This window comes from Jaculus jaculus, chromosome 1 (assembly GCF_020740685.1).
Source record: "Jaculus jaculus isolate mJacJac1 chromosome 1, mJacJac1.mat.Y.cur, whole genome shotgun sequence".
Lineage (NCBI taxonomy): Eukaryota > Metazoa > Chordata > Mammalia > Rodentia > Dipodidae > Jaculus > Jaculus jaculus.
In genome coordinates this window covers 179,575,978-179,589,424 of record NC_059102.1, presented here as the reverse complement: position 1 = coordinate 179,589,424, position 13,447 = coordinate 179,575,978, and the positions used below count along the sequence as shown (strand labels likewise).

Genomic DNA, 13,447 nt, shown 5'->3' with positions numbered 1-13,447 from the left:
AAAACAATGAAAGTGAAAGAGGTGGGGCGGGGGCCAGCCCGGAGTTCTGGGGTCCATTCGCCCAGTGGCCTGCAGCAGGGCCCCTCCCCCAGGCCTGTGCGAGACCCGGAGAGGTGTGCCTGAGGCCCGGGTCAGAGGGGGTGGCGTTTACAACTGCCGCCCTCCCTGCCCGCCGGGGTCTGGAACTCCTCGGACGGTTCTTGTCAGCTCCAAGTTTTCCCAAACCCGGGCCTGCGGGCTCCCCTCCCCCAGGCCCCTGCGCTCCGCTCGAACCTGCCCCGAGAAAGGCTCCTGCGCCCGCCGTTCCCCAGGCTCAGGGCACTAGGGTCCCCAGCGCAGCTGACCCCTCCCCGCCCGCTGGCCAGGCGCTCGGCGCTCCTTCCACAAGCGGGGCCCGCCGCGGGGTGGGCAGGACCTCCACGGGCTGGAGAGGGCGGTGCGGGCGCCGAGGCCACACGCAGGCTGGACGGCGAGCCCCTGGCTGGCCTCCCGGCGCGGTGACACCCGGAGTCCGCGCCTCTCCGGGTCCCCGCGCGCGGGGGCAGGGGCACAGGCCGGGACCGGGAGGAACGGGGGTGGAAAGCTGGGACACGAGAGCCGGAGGTTCTGGCCGGGACAGAGAGTGCCAGCGCGAGCCCTGCGACCGAAGACCCCGAGTTCCGAAGTTGGGGGCACCCGCGGCAGGAGGCGCGGGGCGGGAGCGGAGGCGGGGACGCCGGGGTCGCGGGTTTGAGGGGAGGGGGCGGGGCGGTCCTTCCTGGGGGGGAGGGGGCGGGGGCCCATGTGACCGGCTCAGACCGGTTCTGGAGACAAAAGGGGGCCGCGACGGCCGGAGCGGGACCGCCGGTCGCGGGAGGGAGCGGAGCAGCACCGGCAGCCAGCGAGTGAGCGCGCGGGGCAGCCGGGGGCGGCGGCGGGGACCTGAGCTGCGTCCCGACTTCAGATGAGAGCGGGGCGGCAGCCGCAGACCTCCCTCCGCCGCCCCCTTAGCCGCAACCACCCTGGGCACATGAGGGTGGGAGATACGTGCACGCGGTCCCCAGTGGAGAAGGGGACCGGAGAGGGACTCTGACCCGTGCTCTCCCCCCCTACCCCTAGGATGCAGCACCGAGGCGTCCTCCTCGTCGTCCTTCTTTCCCTCCTCGCGCTCACCTCCGCGGTGGCCAAAAAGAAAGGTGATGGGGCTGGGACGGGCTGGTGAGGTCGCCCGGCCGGAGAGCGCGGGCCGCCTGGGTTCTGCCTGGTAGGAGATCCCTGAGGGTCCCCCCGCACCGGCACCCCCGGCCCTGAGTTCGGTTCTCCGCGCCCTTGTAGACAAGGTGAAGAAGGGCGGCCCCGGGAGTGAGTGCGCGGAGTGGAGCTGGGGGCCCTGCACCCCCAGCAGCAAGGACTGCGGCGCGGGTTTCCGCGAGGGCACCTGCGGAGCCCAGACCCAGCGCGTCCGCTGCCGGGTGCCCTGCAACTGGAAGAAGGAGTTTGGAGGTGAGGTGGGGTAGGTGGAGGGTATGAATGGGGGACACCCAAACCTGGGCAGATCCGCGTGGGGTGGTCATAGACCGTCCAGCCCTGACCCGGAGTCACTCCCGCCAGCCGACTGCAAATACAAGTTTGAAACTTGGGGGGCGTGTGACGGAGGCACGGGCACCAAAGCCCGCCAAGGCACCCTGAAAAAGGCACGGTACAATGCCCAGTGCCAGGAGACCATCCGTGTGACCAAGCCCTGCACCCCCAAGACCAAAGCGAAGGCCAAAGGTCAGCAAACGGGGTGGGGTTGTCGCAGGCGGCTATGGGGGATGAGGGGATATTAAACCTTAATCTTTGGGACCTGGCCACTTACTTCTTGGCCTCTCCTGCACCGTGTGCCCATGTGCAGAGCAATCTTAGAGACGCACATGAGCAGGTACGAGTGGACAGTCCCTCTCTGGCCCACTTAGGGACACACCTCAGGTTCCAGAAAAGGGCTTGTCTTTGTCACATTTCAGGCAGGAATGAGTTCACACTTCTCAGCTCAGTCCTGACCCACAACAGCGCAGAGGACAATCTCTACCCACTTTCCACATGAGAAAGGTGCAGCCATTGTTTCTCTGAGTTGCGTGGAAGTTTTCTGATACCAGATAAAAATAGAAAGTTAAAAGGCATGGTGAGAGCTGTAGTTTCTTGGGAAACTGAGACAGGATCGTTGTTAAGTTCACGGCCAGCCTGGGTTAATAGTGAGACCCTATCTGAAAGAAAGAAAGAGCGGGGGGGCGGAAAGTGAAGGAGGCCTGGCATCACAATGGCTTCCCTGTTCTACCTGCTTCCTGGTCAGTTGATCAAAGACCACTAGGGGGCAGGGTTTCCTCTCCCTAGTGTGCCTGTATGTGTTGGGGCGTGTGTGTCTGTGTCTTTACTGGGTCACCCAACTCTCTAATGTATTTCTTTCTTGTTTTTCAGCCAAGAAAGGGAAGGGAAAGGACTGAGGCCAGACCTGAATGCCACGGAGCCTCTGGCATTACCAGCCCTCTTTTCCCACCTATCAGTGCCTTTTGTTATCTTTAGCAATCCTGTCCTTCCTCTGCCCTCTCACTCCCTACACCAAGTGCCCAAAGTGGGGAGGGTAAAGGGATTCTGGGAAGTTTGAGCCTTTCCCCCACTACCCTTTTTATTTCTTACCTACCCTGATACCTGTTACTAAGAAATGAATAAAATGAACCAACTTTCTTTTCCAATAAAAGCTTCTTTTTAATATAGAAAAGCTCCTTCCCAGCGAGTCTGCCATGGAGCTATGTTGAGGGTAGGACAGTGGGGGATGGGCTGCAGGGACTGGTGGGCATAAGAGTTGAGACTTGGTGACTATTCCTCAGAGCTCATGGAAAAAGCAAATCGTTGATGAAAGTCTTCCAGGACTCCTGAGTCTTTCAGTCATCTCTCCCAGGGACTTAGTCTGGGCCGGGCTGAGGAAGGGAGCCCAGGATGAACCACCTGCACTCAGCCTTGCCCACTCAAAGGTCTCTGTCCAGCCTGATACCATTCAGGAAGGTTCTACCCACTGGGAAGAGTAGAGATGCTAGATCTTGTCTGCCTCTCTATCGCGGAAGCTTTTGTGGGTCACTAAGTTCCTCCCTTTGTCCTTTGGACCCAGGTCTTCTCAGGGCAAAGGTGACATCCCTGGATGTGTGACCTGGGCGATGGGAGTTCTTTGCAATACAACCCACCATCCCACCTCCTTTGACTCAACCTGCATTCACAGGAGCCTAGATCTGGATTCCTGGGTGTGACCTGACTAGCTGTCCCATCCTGACTTCTGATCACTGTGGAGGAAGGGAAGGAGATGCCTCATTGCACTGCAGCCTGGCCTTCGGCTTGCTTCCCACCCAGAGCCCGGATGAGCTGCTGTGGCAGGGAAATTTCCACCCTTGGAATGGGATTTAGGGGGTTAGGGCTGAGCCTACATGCAGGGTGCAGGAAGGCAGAAAGCACCGATTACAGCAGACTGGGGGACCCCACCCTTACTCGTCTGGCCCCTTGCTCCTTCAGATGCCCCTGGCCTCTGCTCTACTCCTCAGTCCTTTCTTCCAGCATTGCTGATGGCTTGACCCAGTCAGTGGCCCCCAGCTTCCTGAGGCAGGGTCAGATGTAAGCCGGGCAGTCCCAGTCTAGACATTCCCTGGGCATGAGCAGAGAACTGGTCTCTGAAACCAGCCAAAGCATCTTCTTGGTTGGGCCTCACAAGTGTCTAGGAGACCTGTCAGCAGATGCGAACACAGAATGGGGCCGCCAACTCTCTTCTCCATAGCCGGGTGAGCCACGTGGTTCCCCCGCCACACACTTGTAACACCAGCACCACCTAGAGCACCTCTCTGCCTACCTGGCCGTGCCGATGTTCCGATACTGGCATAGCAGCAGGTGCCGGAAGGTCTTTTTGAAGGTGGCGTTGCAGAGCGCATAGCAGGCAGGGTTGATGGTGCTGTTGACGTAGCAGAGCCAGTAGCCGATGGACCACACCCTGTCAGGGATGCAGCTCTGGCAGAAGGTGTTCACCAGGACCATGACATTGTAGGGTGTCCAGGTGAGGATGAAGGCCAACAGGATGGCAAAGATGGTCCGTGTCACTTTGCGTTCCCGGGCAGCCATCTGCCTCTTTTTGCGCACCTGGTTACGGGCGATGCTGGCAAACTTTCGAGCCACATTGGCCGCCGGACGCATGCCAGCTGGCGTGGCAGGCACAATCTCAATGGCTGTCACACACTCATTGCCTGTTTGCTTGGTTACAATCTGGATCTTGGACCATTTGGAGGCTGGGTTGAGGGTCCGTGATTGCAGGGTAGGAGCGGGCATGGCAGGCGTGGTGGCCTCTGTAGTGGACAGCTCTGTGGGTGGCCGTTCCTTGGTGTTCTGGGTGGCACTGCCTGAGCTGGACTCGTTGGAGGTGTCTTTGTCGGCCACCGGGCGGGGTGGCGGAGGCAGGGCAGGTGGGGGGGCCTCCTCCAGCTTCCCGTTGCGCAGCTCCTCTCGAGACGCCCCAGGGGGAGGCTTTTTGATGCTTTGCTTCATCAGGGGGCTCTTGAGGAAAGCCAAGGTCTTGGCCTTCTTCTCCTTGGGGCCTTCGGGTCGGTGCTTGTGGACTCGGCTGCGGCTGGCCAGCGAGATGTGAATGTAGAGCACCGTCATGATGACCACGGGCAAGTAGAAGGCAGCAATGGCCGTGCCAAAGGTCACTGCCGGGTTAGACAGGAACTGGATGAAGCACTGGTTGTCGGGCACTGTCCTCTTGCCCACCACAAACTGCCAGAACAGAATGGCAGGTGCCCAGAGCACAAAGGAGAGGACCCAGGCGGCTGCGATCATGAGGCCCGCCATCTTGGTGGTACGGCGGGCAGGGTAGGTGAGGGGTTTGGTGACGCAGAAGTAACGGTCGAAGCTGATGATAAGAAGATTCATGACAGAAGCATTGCTCACCACATAGTCCAGGGCCAGCCACAGGTCACAGACCACGGCACCCAGGGGCCAATAGCCCTTGATGATGTATACAGTGTAGAGGTTCATGGAGAATGCACCTATGATGAGATCTGCACATGCCAGGCTGAACAGGAAGTAGTTGTTGACCGTCTGCAACTGCCTGTTGACCTTGATGGACATCATCACCAGGATGTTGCCCACAACAGTCACCAGGCTCAGTGAGCCCGTCACGGTGGCGATGAACACCATTTCCACTGTCTCAAGGTGGTTGTGGGTTGGCGTGACCAGGCGTACAGACTGGTTGGCTGAGCTGCCATTGACTGGTGTGAAGTTCGCCATACTGAACTTCAAAGTGGGCGGCAGTGGCTGGAGAAAAAAGGAGACAGAAAAGGGGTGAACTGTTGAAGAGGATGGGGGTACTGCAGAGGTAACTGGAGTCAAGGTGACAAGAAGAGCATCTTGGAGAATAAAAGAACACTGTCCCATGACTCCTCAATGCTCTTCCCTCATCCAACATTTATTGAGGGCCTCTAGGGGCCAAGCAGTGTCCCAGGGACTGAGATTACAGAGTGAATGAAACACACACGTGTTTCCCATTTTAGAGTGGATAATCTGATGGAGGGTATAAAAATGTGAGCAACAAGAATGTACTAAAGGACTGGAGAGATGGCTTAGTGGTTAAGCGCTTGCCTGTGAAGCCTAAGGACCCCAGTTCAAGGCTCGGTTCCCCAGGTCCCACGTTAGCCAGATGCACAAGGGGGCGCACGCGTCTGGAGTTCGTTTGCAGAGGCTGGAAGCCCTGGCGCGCCCATTCTCTCTCTCTCCCTCTATCTGTCTTTCTCTCTGTGTCTGTCACTCTCAAATAAATAAATAAATAATTTAAAAAAATTTTTTTTAAAAAAAGAATGTACTAAAGCTGGAGGCAAAGATAGGAGTGTGTGAGTTCAAGGCCAGCCTGGAACTGCAGAGTGGGTTACAAGTTAGCCTGAGTTAGATTGAGACCCTACTCTGAAACAATAAGCAAGGCTAGAGAGATGGCTTAGTGGTTAAGGTGCTTGCCTGAAAAGCCAAAGGACCCAGGATCGACTGACTCCCCAGAACCCACGTAAACCACACGCATAGGGTGGCACACGTGTCTGGAGTTCATGTGCAGTGCAGTAGCTGAGGGCCTGGCACACTCATTCTAACTGACTTTTTCTCCTAAATAAATAAGTAAAAATACTTTTTTAAAAAGAAGAAAACAACAACAAAATGCTAGAGCCAGGCAGGCAACGTGGTGCACACCTTTAATCCTGACACTCTGGAGGTTGAGGTAGAAAGATCGCTGTGAGTTCAAGCAAGGCCAGCCTGGGACCACAGAGTGAATTCCAGGTCAGCCTGGGCTACAGTGAGATCCTACCTTGAAAACACACAAGCAAACAAACAAAAAGTGCTAGGAAGAAAATAAGGCAGGGTGGGGGTAGAGTGGGTGAGTCAGAAGACTGGAGAGGGACTGTTCCTGTTCCCTGCTGGGTAATCATGGGCCTCACCCAGGAGATGGTGACAAGGAGGCAGCCATATTAGAAGCTGTAGACTGTGGCCCCATCAAGGTCGAAGGGAAGAACGCAGGCTCTGGGGCAGATTTGAAGCACAAAGGCCAGTGTGGGTGGAGCCCAAGAAGAAGAGTGGGAGAGAAAGGGCAGGTCCCTGAGGCCTGAAGATGGGCAATGGTAGGAAGTATTCCTTTCTTTACTCAGTCACTTCTTTCCTGCTTCAGAGGGGTTGTGGGGGATCAAGCTGAGGGTCTTGCACGTGCTGAGCAGTATACCTACCGCTGAGCTACATCCCCAGCCCTGCTTGGTCACTTATTCACTGAAGTCCACCAGAAAGACTTGCCCTCCAGCCCATATATTGGAGACACTGGCAATGATACAATTATATATTTTAGGGCTGGAGAGATGACTTACTGGTTAAGGCACTTGCTGGCAAAGCCAAAGAACCCAAGTTCAATTCCCCAGGTCCCCAGGACCCAGTGGCTGGAGGCCCTGGCATACCCATTCTCTCTCACTCCATGTGTGTGTGTGTATGTATGTATGTATGTATGTATGTATGTATGTATGTATGTATGTATACACACACACACACACACACACACACACATGCCTCCATGTGTATGCCTCTTTCCCTTCCTCTCATTCTCTCTCTCTCAAATAAATAATTTTTTTTTACAAAAGAAATATCAACAGCCAACACTTATTGACATTTACAATTCTTACAGGGTTAGCCCTAAGAGGCACATACTGTTTTTTTGTTTTGTTTTTTTTTACTACTCACAGGCAAGGACGGGGGGGGGGGAGGGCAGGAGGGGGGCGCAAAGGCATTAAATAACCTAACAAAAGTTCTACACTCTTGGTGGTGGGGCACGTTTTTTGGGGTGGAGAGAGCAGTTTTATAATTGAAGGTTCTAAGAGCCACAGGAACTAGGGATTCTAAGGGTGAAAGGAGGCTTCCCAGACACCACAGGAGATAGGGTCGGGAGCTGGGCAACTGGAAGGCAGAGGCAAGGAGGGGGGGGGAGCTGGCACAAGAGATTCAGCAACCCTTCCCAGCCCTTACCTCCAGCCCCCGGCTAGGCTCAGACCCTTGAGGAATCAGAAGCCCCAGGGGTCCATCAGCTGAGGAAGTGTCTACCTGACTTCCTGAGTACCAAAGCTAGCTCCAGCTCCCTCTGGGAACCGGAGACAAAAGCATCGCCCAGAGGGAGCCTGCAGCCAACCCCTTCCGCACGATGCACATTCCACAGGAAGGTAGCCCAGCTCAAATCCCCCCAGTTCCCCGCTCCTCCCCTGAGCGCATCCTCCCTCCTCCTGGCTCCACTTCAGCTCTCCTCCTCTCCTTCCTCTTCCATACTTGTGAGGGAGGCCCACGCCCAGTACGCTTGCCAGGGCAGCCGCTCAGCCCAGCCTCCTTCACACCCGCCAACACACAACCATTCCACATACGCACACGGGTCCCATCTCAGCCACATGCAGGTCGAATACGCAGTTCTGTGCGTCTGTGAGTGTGTGAAAAAGGAAGAGAGGGTGCTGCAGGCGGCTGTGGAGGAAGATGTACCAAGCCTGCAGCCTGGGTTCACCAGAAGGCCAGCAGGATCTAGCCCCGTGGCTCCAGGCAGTCCACTGTCCTCTGGTACTTTGCTTCTTCATTTACGAAATAAAAGATCCTGTTCCATCAAGCCAGGGGATCTGCCAGCACTCAGCTTGGTCTCTAGCATGGTCAAGGCTATGGGGACTACAGCCATGGGCCAGAGTACTACCAGTCTTGGTCCCAGGGCACCAACCCCACCATAGCAGACTCAGACCCCATCTCCTGGCACCCGAGTTCAAGTTCTCCATTTATAAATCTCTGGGTCAAAGGACAGCAGGCCATGTGTGGTGGCTCATAACTTCAATCCCAGCAGAGGTAGGAGGATTATTGTAAATTTGAGGCCAGCCTGAGGCTATACAGTGAGTTCCAGGTCAGCCTGGGCTAGAGTGGTACCCTACCTCAAAAAGAAAACAACAGCAACAACAACAACAAAGACAACAGGCTGAGAGTGGGTGACACCTACAAGGTCACAACAGGAACCACCAGATAAGGCCATCTTTCATATCCCGATAGTTCTGTTCAAATCTGAGAACTCCCACAATTTTGCCTCATCAGCCTTTGCGAGTGTAGGGTTAGTTTGGTTAGCACCAAACGTGGGGAAAATATGTTCTCCTGGGGCCACAACTAAGAAAAACCCTCACTTTAGACTCTTAAAGCCACAGCAGCAGGCCAGCGGGATGATCAGGACAGGGATAGAGATGTGGTAATACTCTTGTTTATTGAGTGTGAACCTGAGTCAGGAACCCCTCTGAGCTTTTCCTACAGAATGTCAGATGAACGCTCTTAACAATGGGAAACGTTAGGGAGTATTGGCAGTCAGTCTTATCTTAGAAATCATCTGCTTTGTAAGTAGGAGTGGGATTAGAATTAGAACCCCAAACCACCTTCTCATGGTCAAGGTACTAGTGATCAGTTTATGTCCTGTCCTTGCCTCCCCAAACCAGACAACAGGGAGATGTAATTTAGACAGTGTCCTTTTCCATTCCTGCCTGCTCCCCCACGTCTATTTCCGGGGGAAACAAGACCTTCGGTCCTCAATGGGGCCAGGCTGAGCCCTGAGGAGGACTGACCAGATAAGGGGGTATAGGGAGTTTAGTCCTACTCTGTGCTCTGCCAGCTGCGGACAGGATGAACCTCGCTGTTTCTCCAACTCTGTCCCAGCTGTCGTACGAGCCCGTCGGATCCCCCCTTTCCTCCAGACATTCTGACCGCAGGCACTCTCCACTCTCTGGAGCGTCCCTGGAATTAGGAGGTCCTCTGGGATCTCAGGAGCCCAGCACCCGCCGCCCGGGGCAGTGCTCGCCGCTAGATGGCAATGGCGGTCCCTGGGTGCGTGCTCCCAACCGCGGTTCGCCAGAGTCCCTAACTCCACCGCGACAGCCAGCACCGGGAAGACCCTCCCCCCACAACCCCCCTCCCCCCCGGCAGGGTTTCTTCCCCGAAGGAACCGGATGGGGGTGCATCCCCAGACTCCTCCGCCCTTGGCCTCCAGGAATCTGTCCTCAGCTCGAACGGGGAGTTCAGGGGTGGGGAACTAAAGCTTAGGGCGTCGGGATGCCACCCGCACCCCTCAAGGTCCCCCGCGGGAAATGCGTGGGTGGGAACGCTAGTGCGAGCTGTGTTGTGCGATTACTCGGGCGGGAGAGCGAGTAGACACTAGTAGCCGTCGGCATGTGCCACTGTGCGCACCGCCGGGAGCGCGTGAGCATGCCCGCGCCCTGTGGACACGTGCGTGTGCATGCGTGTGCGTGCCTAGGGTGCTGGGGCGTGGACCACGCACACAGTTCGAGTTGGTGTACCTGTAAACTTCTTTGCCACGACCAGCAGCGTGTGGCCAGTCACAATTCCAACGCCCTAGTCTGAAAGCTGCACCCTGATCGCCCGCCCTGTAGGCGGGGAAGGGTTGAGATCAGGCCACACTTGAACCCCTGACTTTAGAACCATCATTTTACAGGAATGTGGTCCTGTTCACGGTCTCCAGGATGCTGGGTATGGAATCCCACGCTTAGACTGACTTCTGTCGAGGGGCCCCTGCGGCCCTCAAGGTAATGGGGACACCGAGCTCTACGTAGAGGGCGCGCGCGGAAGGGGGAGCAATCCGCTAAATGGGGAGCCCAACAGAAGCTTGGGTCAGAAGAGTGTACTATTGCTACTGCCTTCACTCCTCACCCCGCACGGCCGGAGAGGCCCTGTCCAGCCCCAGCAGCACCGACTGGGCTAGGTCTACCTCGAGGGCCACTTTGGGGCTAACGCTTAGGCCCATCGGGAGGCTCCACGTCTCTGCCTGGGTCGATGGGGCCTTGGTTCGCCGGTGCCCCGCCCTTCCATCAGCACCCTAGCTAGCACGCAGTTCCTGCAGCCTCTGGGGCGTGGGCACCGCGCTTCCCCGGGTCTTTGAGCCCCTTCCCCTGCCAGGACAAGACAGGAGGGTTTTTTTTTTAGACGCCAGTGGCTCGGGGGATAGGACTCAGGTAATGTATACGGTCATTCCACGGCTCTATAGCAGCAGTGGCCCCTGGATCTTTCCCTGGGACAAAGAGGTGAATCCGGGTTTAAGGGCAGAGAGGGGGGACTCAAGGTAGCTGGCACCAATATTGTGCCCGACACTTCCAGCGCAACGTGGGGGGGGGGGTTGAAGATGTATGTCCCAGGCTTTGAAGCTGGGCAACAGCAAGGGTTAGTTCTGGAGAGGGGGAGGGGTGCAAGGAGAGGACAGGGGTGTTTTCCGTCGGGGCTCAAGGTCGCTGCTGGAGGACTGGTCCTTGGGCTAGAGTGGGCTGCAGCAACCGGGCTACCAAGGGAGGAAAAGAGGGCAGGGAGACGAGCGGGAAAAAAAAAAAGGCTCTTTGGGGCTCCGGCGCCCTGCAGAGCCGGCAGCGGCAGGCAGGGCTGGAGTGCGGGATCCTGACCCGACGGCGGTCACTGACCACCGGGTGGGGGTGTGGGCGGGCACTCCTCCGCCCCCGACCTCCCGAATGACCACCCTTTCCCAGAGGCGCACCTGGAGAAGCCTTCCAGAGCCCCGGGGCCTTTCTTCCAGCGGGGTCCCCACCCAGGGGCTTTCGGCCACTCCAGCTCGCCGCTCGCTCCTGGAGAGGGCTGGGGCTCTGTCCCAGTAGGACCCACCTCTGGAGACCCTCGGAGGGTCTCGGGCCCCCACATCCACGTCTTCCAACCAAGCCCCCCGCCCCCGCGGAGTCACTCACCCGCCGCCTCTGTCCTGTTCCTCGGGCTCCGGACAGACGGCGGGACAAGACGAGAGACCCCGAGGATTGGCGGGGCTGGTAGCTGGGCCCGAGGGCCGGGGGCGGGGACGGGGTGCCAAGGGGCGGCCCCTGCTCTGCCTTCGGCTCCTCGGCGCTGTGGCTCCGACTCGCGCTCACGCTCGCACTTTTCCCCGAGCCGCGTGATGTCACACGGAAGCAGCCAATCGTGGTGGGGCCGCGCCGCCCGCCCGCCCGCCCGGGGCCGGTCACCCAGCGGCGACGCGCGGGGAGCACCGCCTGGGGCGTCCAGCACCCCAGCAGCTCGCGCCCATCCCCGGCTTCAGCACTGTGAGAGCGCCGACCATAGTCACCAGAGTAAATCAGCCTGGGGGTGATGCCCTCCGGGGGTGGTGGTGGTGGGGGAGATGTCCATGTTGTCATGGGGATGCGGCGCCCCCTCGCGGGCTGGGGAGGAACCGGGCGGCCAGGGCTGACTACGCACCCCGCCCCCCCCCGCCCGACCAGGAACTGGGGACCCCCAAGTGCTTTGGCGCCTCTTCAGGCTTCAGGCTCCTCTGTAGCCCCGCTGGCATTTTAAGTGCGATCTTGAGGGTGTAACCCCCGCAACAGGAGGTTAGAGGTGGGTGGACGGGTTCGGTCACCACGGGTCCGTCGGGGCAGAGGGCCGCCAGCTTCCAGCCTTAGGGTTACAAGTTGGACAGCCGGAATGAAAAGAGAGCTGTCGGGGCCTAGGAAGACGTTGCGGAGAACCGGGAGAGAGCAGAGTCTCCCAGGTCCGGGAAGGGGCGCACAGCCGCTTTGCCGGCCCGACCAGCCACGGCTCGGTGAACGAGTTCACTGTTGCCTGGGAGGGGAAGGCAGGTGTCCAAGGTCACTTGGGACGGAAGCCGGGGTAAGACCAGGAGGGCGAGCCGCCACTCTCCCAGGACTCCCGCACACGCACCCTCTGCAGCCGTAGGAGGTCAGGCCGCAAGCCGGCGGGTTCAGCACCTCGGACAGCGCCACATCGCCCTTGGCCTGGAGTCTGTTGGTTCACACACCCCGGCTCCCATCTCCACTGAGAAAGTCCTTCCGTGGGCCAGCCAGGATCAGACGCGTCCCTTCGCGACCGGGCCCGGGCCCTGTCGTTCTAAACCCTCTTGAATGCCAGCAGCCGATTAACAAGACGGCTGATTCCTCCTCTTGGTAAAACCACCTTTCTTGCCCCTCCTCCATACTCTCCCAAGGGCCGGGAGGGGAAGTGGGGTGTAGAGGCGGGGACAGTTGTGGATTTGAGCTAGAGCCAGCGCGATGGGACTCCTGGCCAGGACTCTTCAGGCGGCAGGGAGGTGGAAGTCCAGTTTCCAGTGATCTCCAGTAGGAGGGCTGGTCACAGTTTAGAGTGAGAAGCCATCTTCCCTCACATAGGTATTTTGCTCTCCCGTGAGAGCCTCTAAGGGCGGATGAAAGAAGTGCTACTGTTCTTGCCTCACTTCACAGATGAGGACAGAGGCTCAGTGGGCTAATACTACGATGACAATTCTGCACTATTTCCACTTTGCCATATCTCTCCCTGGGGCTTAGGAGGGGGTGTGTGCCCTTATGGAGAGTGGAAATGTGTGTGTGTGTATGGGGGCTGGGGTAATATCTTAAACAATAGTCACATAAGGAAACAGGCCAGGGGAAGGACTGGAGACTCCAAAATCCAGGTATGCCTCCAACCACTTGCCTTGAGCTCTCCCAGACACTGTCAGGCAAAGAACCCCACCAACTTCACCACAATTCCTGCAATGGGCTGGGACCCCCTACCCAGGTCTTAGAACCCTGGGAAGCTGAACTGGGAACCAGGACACCTGGTTTAGTCTCCGTGCTCTTATCTAACTGGTCCTCTGAGCAGGTTATTCATCTCTTAAGGGATTGTTAACCTGCCCTGCTGACTCACAACCTTGTGATGTGCAAAGGGCCCTGCAAAGGTTTCCCACCAAGGAGACCCTTCCTGGGTGAGGGCTTCCCAAGGAAAGGAACTGGTGTGCAGACAAGGGTGATGTGGGTCGGGCAGAACTCGGTTTGCACCACCTCATCCATAGGCCCTCATATCCTGGCTTCCACACATGAACAGAACATGTTAAGGCCCCATTCACTTTCTCCTATGCCTTGATTTCCTTCCGTGTTTTAGT

General features: G+C 57.8%; 2 protein-coding genes across 7 annotated transcripts; one reads left to right on the top strand and one right to left on the bottom strand.

Moving 5' to 3' along the window:
* The first annotated feature begins 579 nt into the window (after positions 1-579).
* Positions 580-2,708, top strand: Mdk (midkine). Of its 4 annotated transcripts, none has more exons than XM_045130486.1 (6): positions 580-687; positions 1,099-1,175; positions 1,315-1,482; positions 1,591-1,752; positions 1,983-2,067; positions 2,434-2,708. In XM_045130486.1, exons 2-5 carry the CDS (start codon positions 1,100-1,102, stop codon positions 2,060-2,062), a joined length of 486 nt encoding a protein of 161 aa, XP_044986421.1. In that variant the 5' UTR covers positions 580-687; position 1,099; the 3' UTR covers positions 2,063-2,067; positions 2,434-2,708. The 4 variants fall into 4 exon arrangements, with proteins under 4 accessions (XP_044986421.1, XP_044986422.1, XP_044986420.1 ...); XM_045130487.1 differs by having other exon boundaries at positions 610-664; XM_045130485.1 differs by lacking the exon at positions 580-687 and adding an exon at positions 790-884.
* Positions 2,709-2,764: 56 nt separating this feature from the next.
* On the bottom strand, positions 2,765-11,407 carry Chrm4 (cholinergic receptor muscarinic 4). 3 transcript variants are annotated; one of them, XM_045133220.1, is made up of 2 exons: positions 11,191-11,407; positions 2,765-5,304 (listed from the first exon to the last, which is right to left on the bottom strand). In XM_045133220.1, exons 1-2 carry the CDS (start codon positions 11,224-11,226, stop codon positions 3,844-3,846), a joined length of 1,497 nt encoding a protein of 498 aa, XP_044989155.1. In that variant the 5' UTR covers positions 11,227-11,407; the 3' UTR covers positions 2,765-3,843. The 3 variants fall into 3 exon arrangements, with proteins under 3 accessions (XP_044989155.1, XP_004657261.1, XP_044989162.1); XM_004657204.3 differs by having other exon boundaries at positions 11,271-11,407; XM_045133227.1 differs by lacking the exon at positions 11,191-11,407 and adding an exon at positions 11,066-11,174.
* Positions 11,408-13,447: the final 2,040 nt, after the last annotated feature.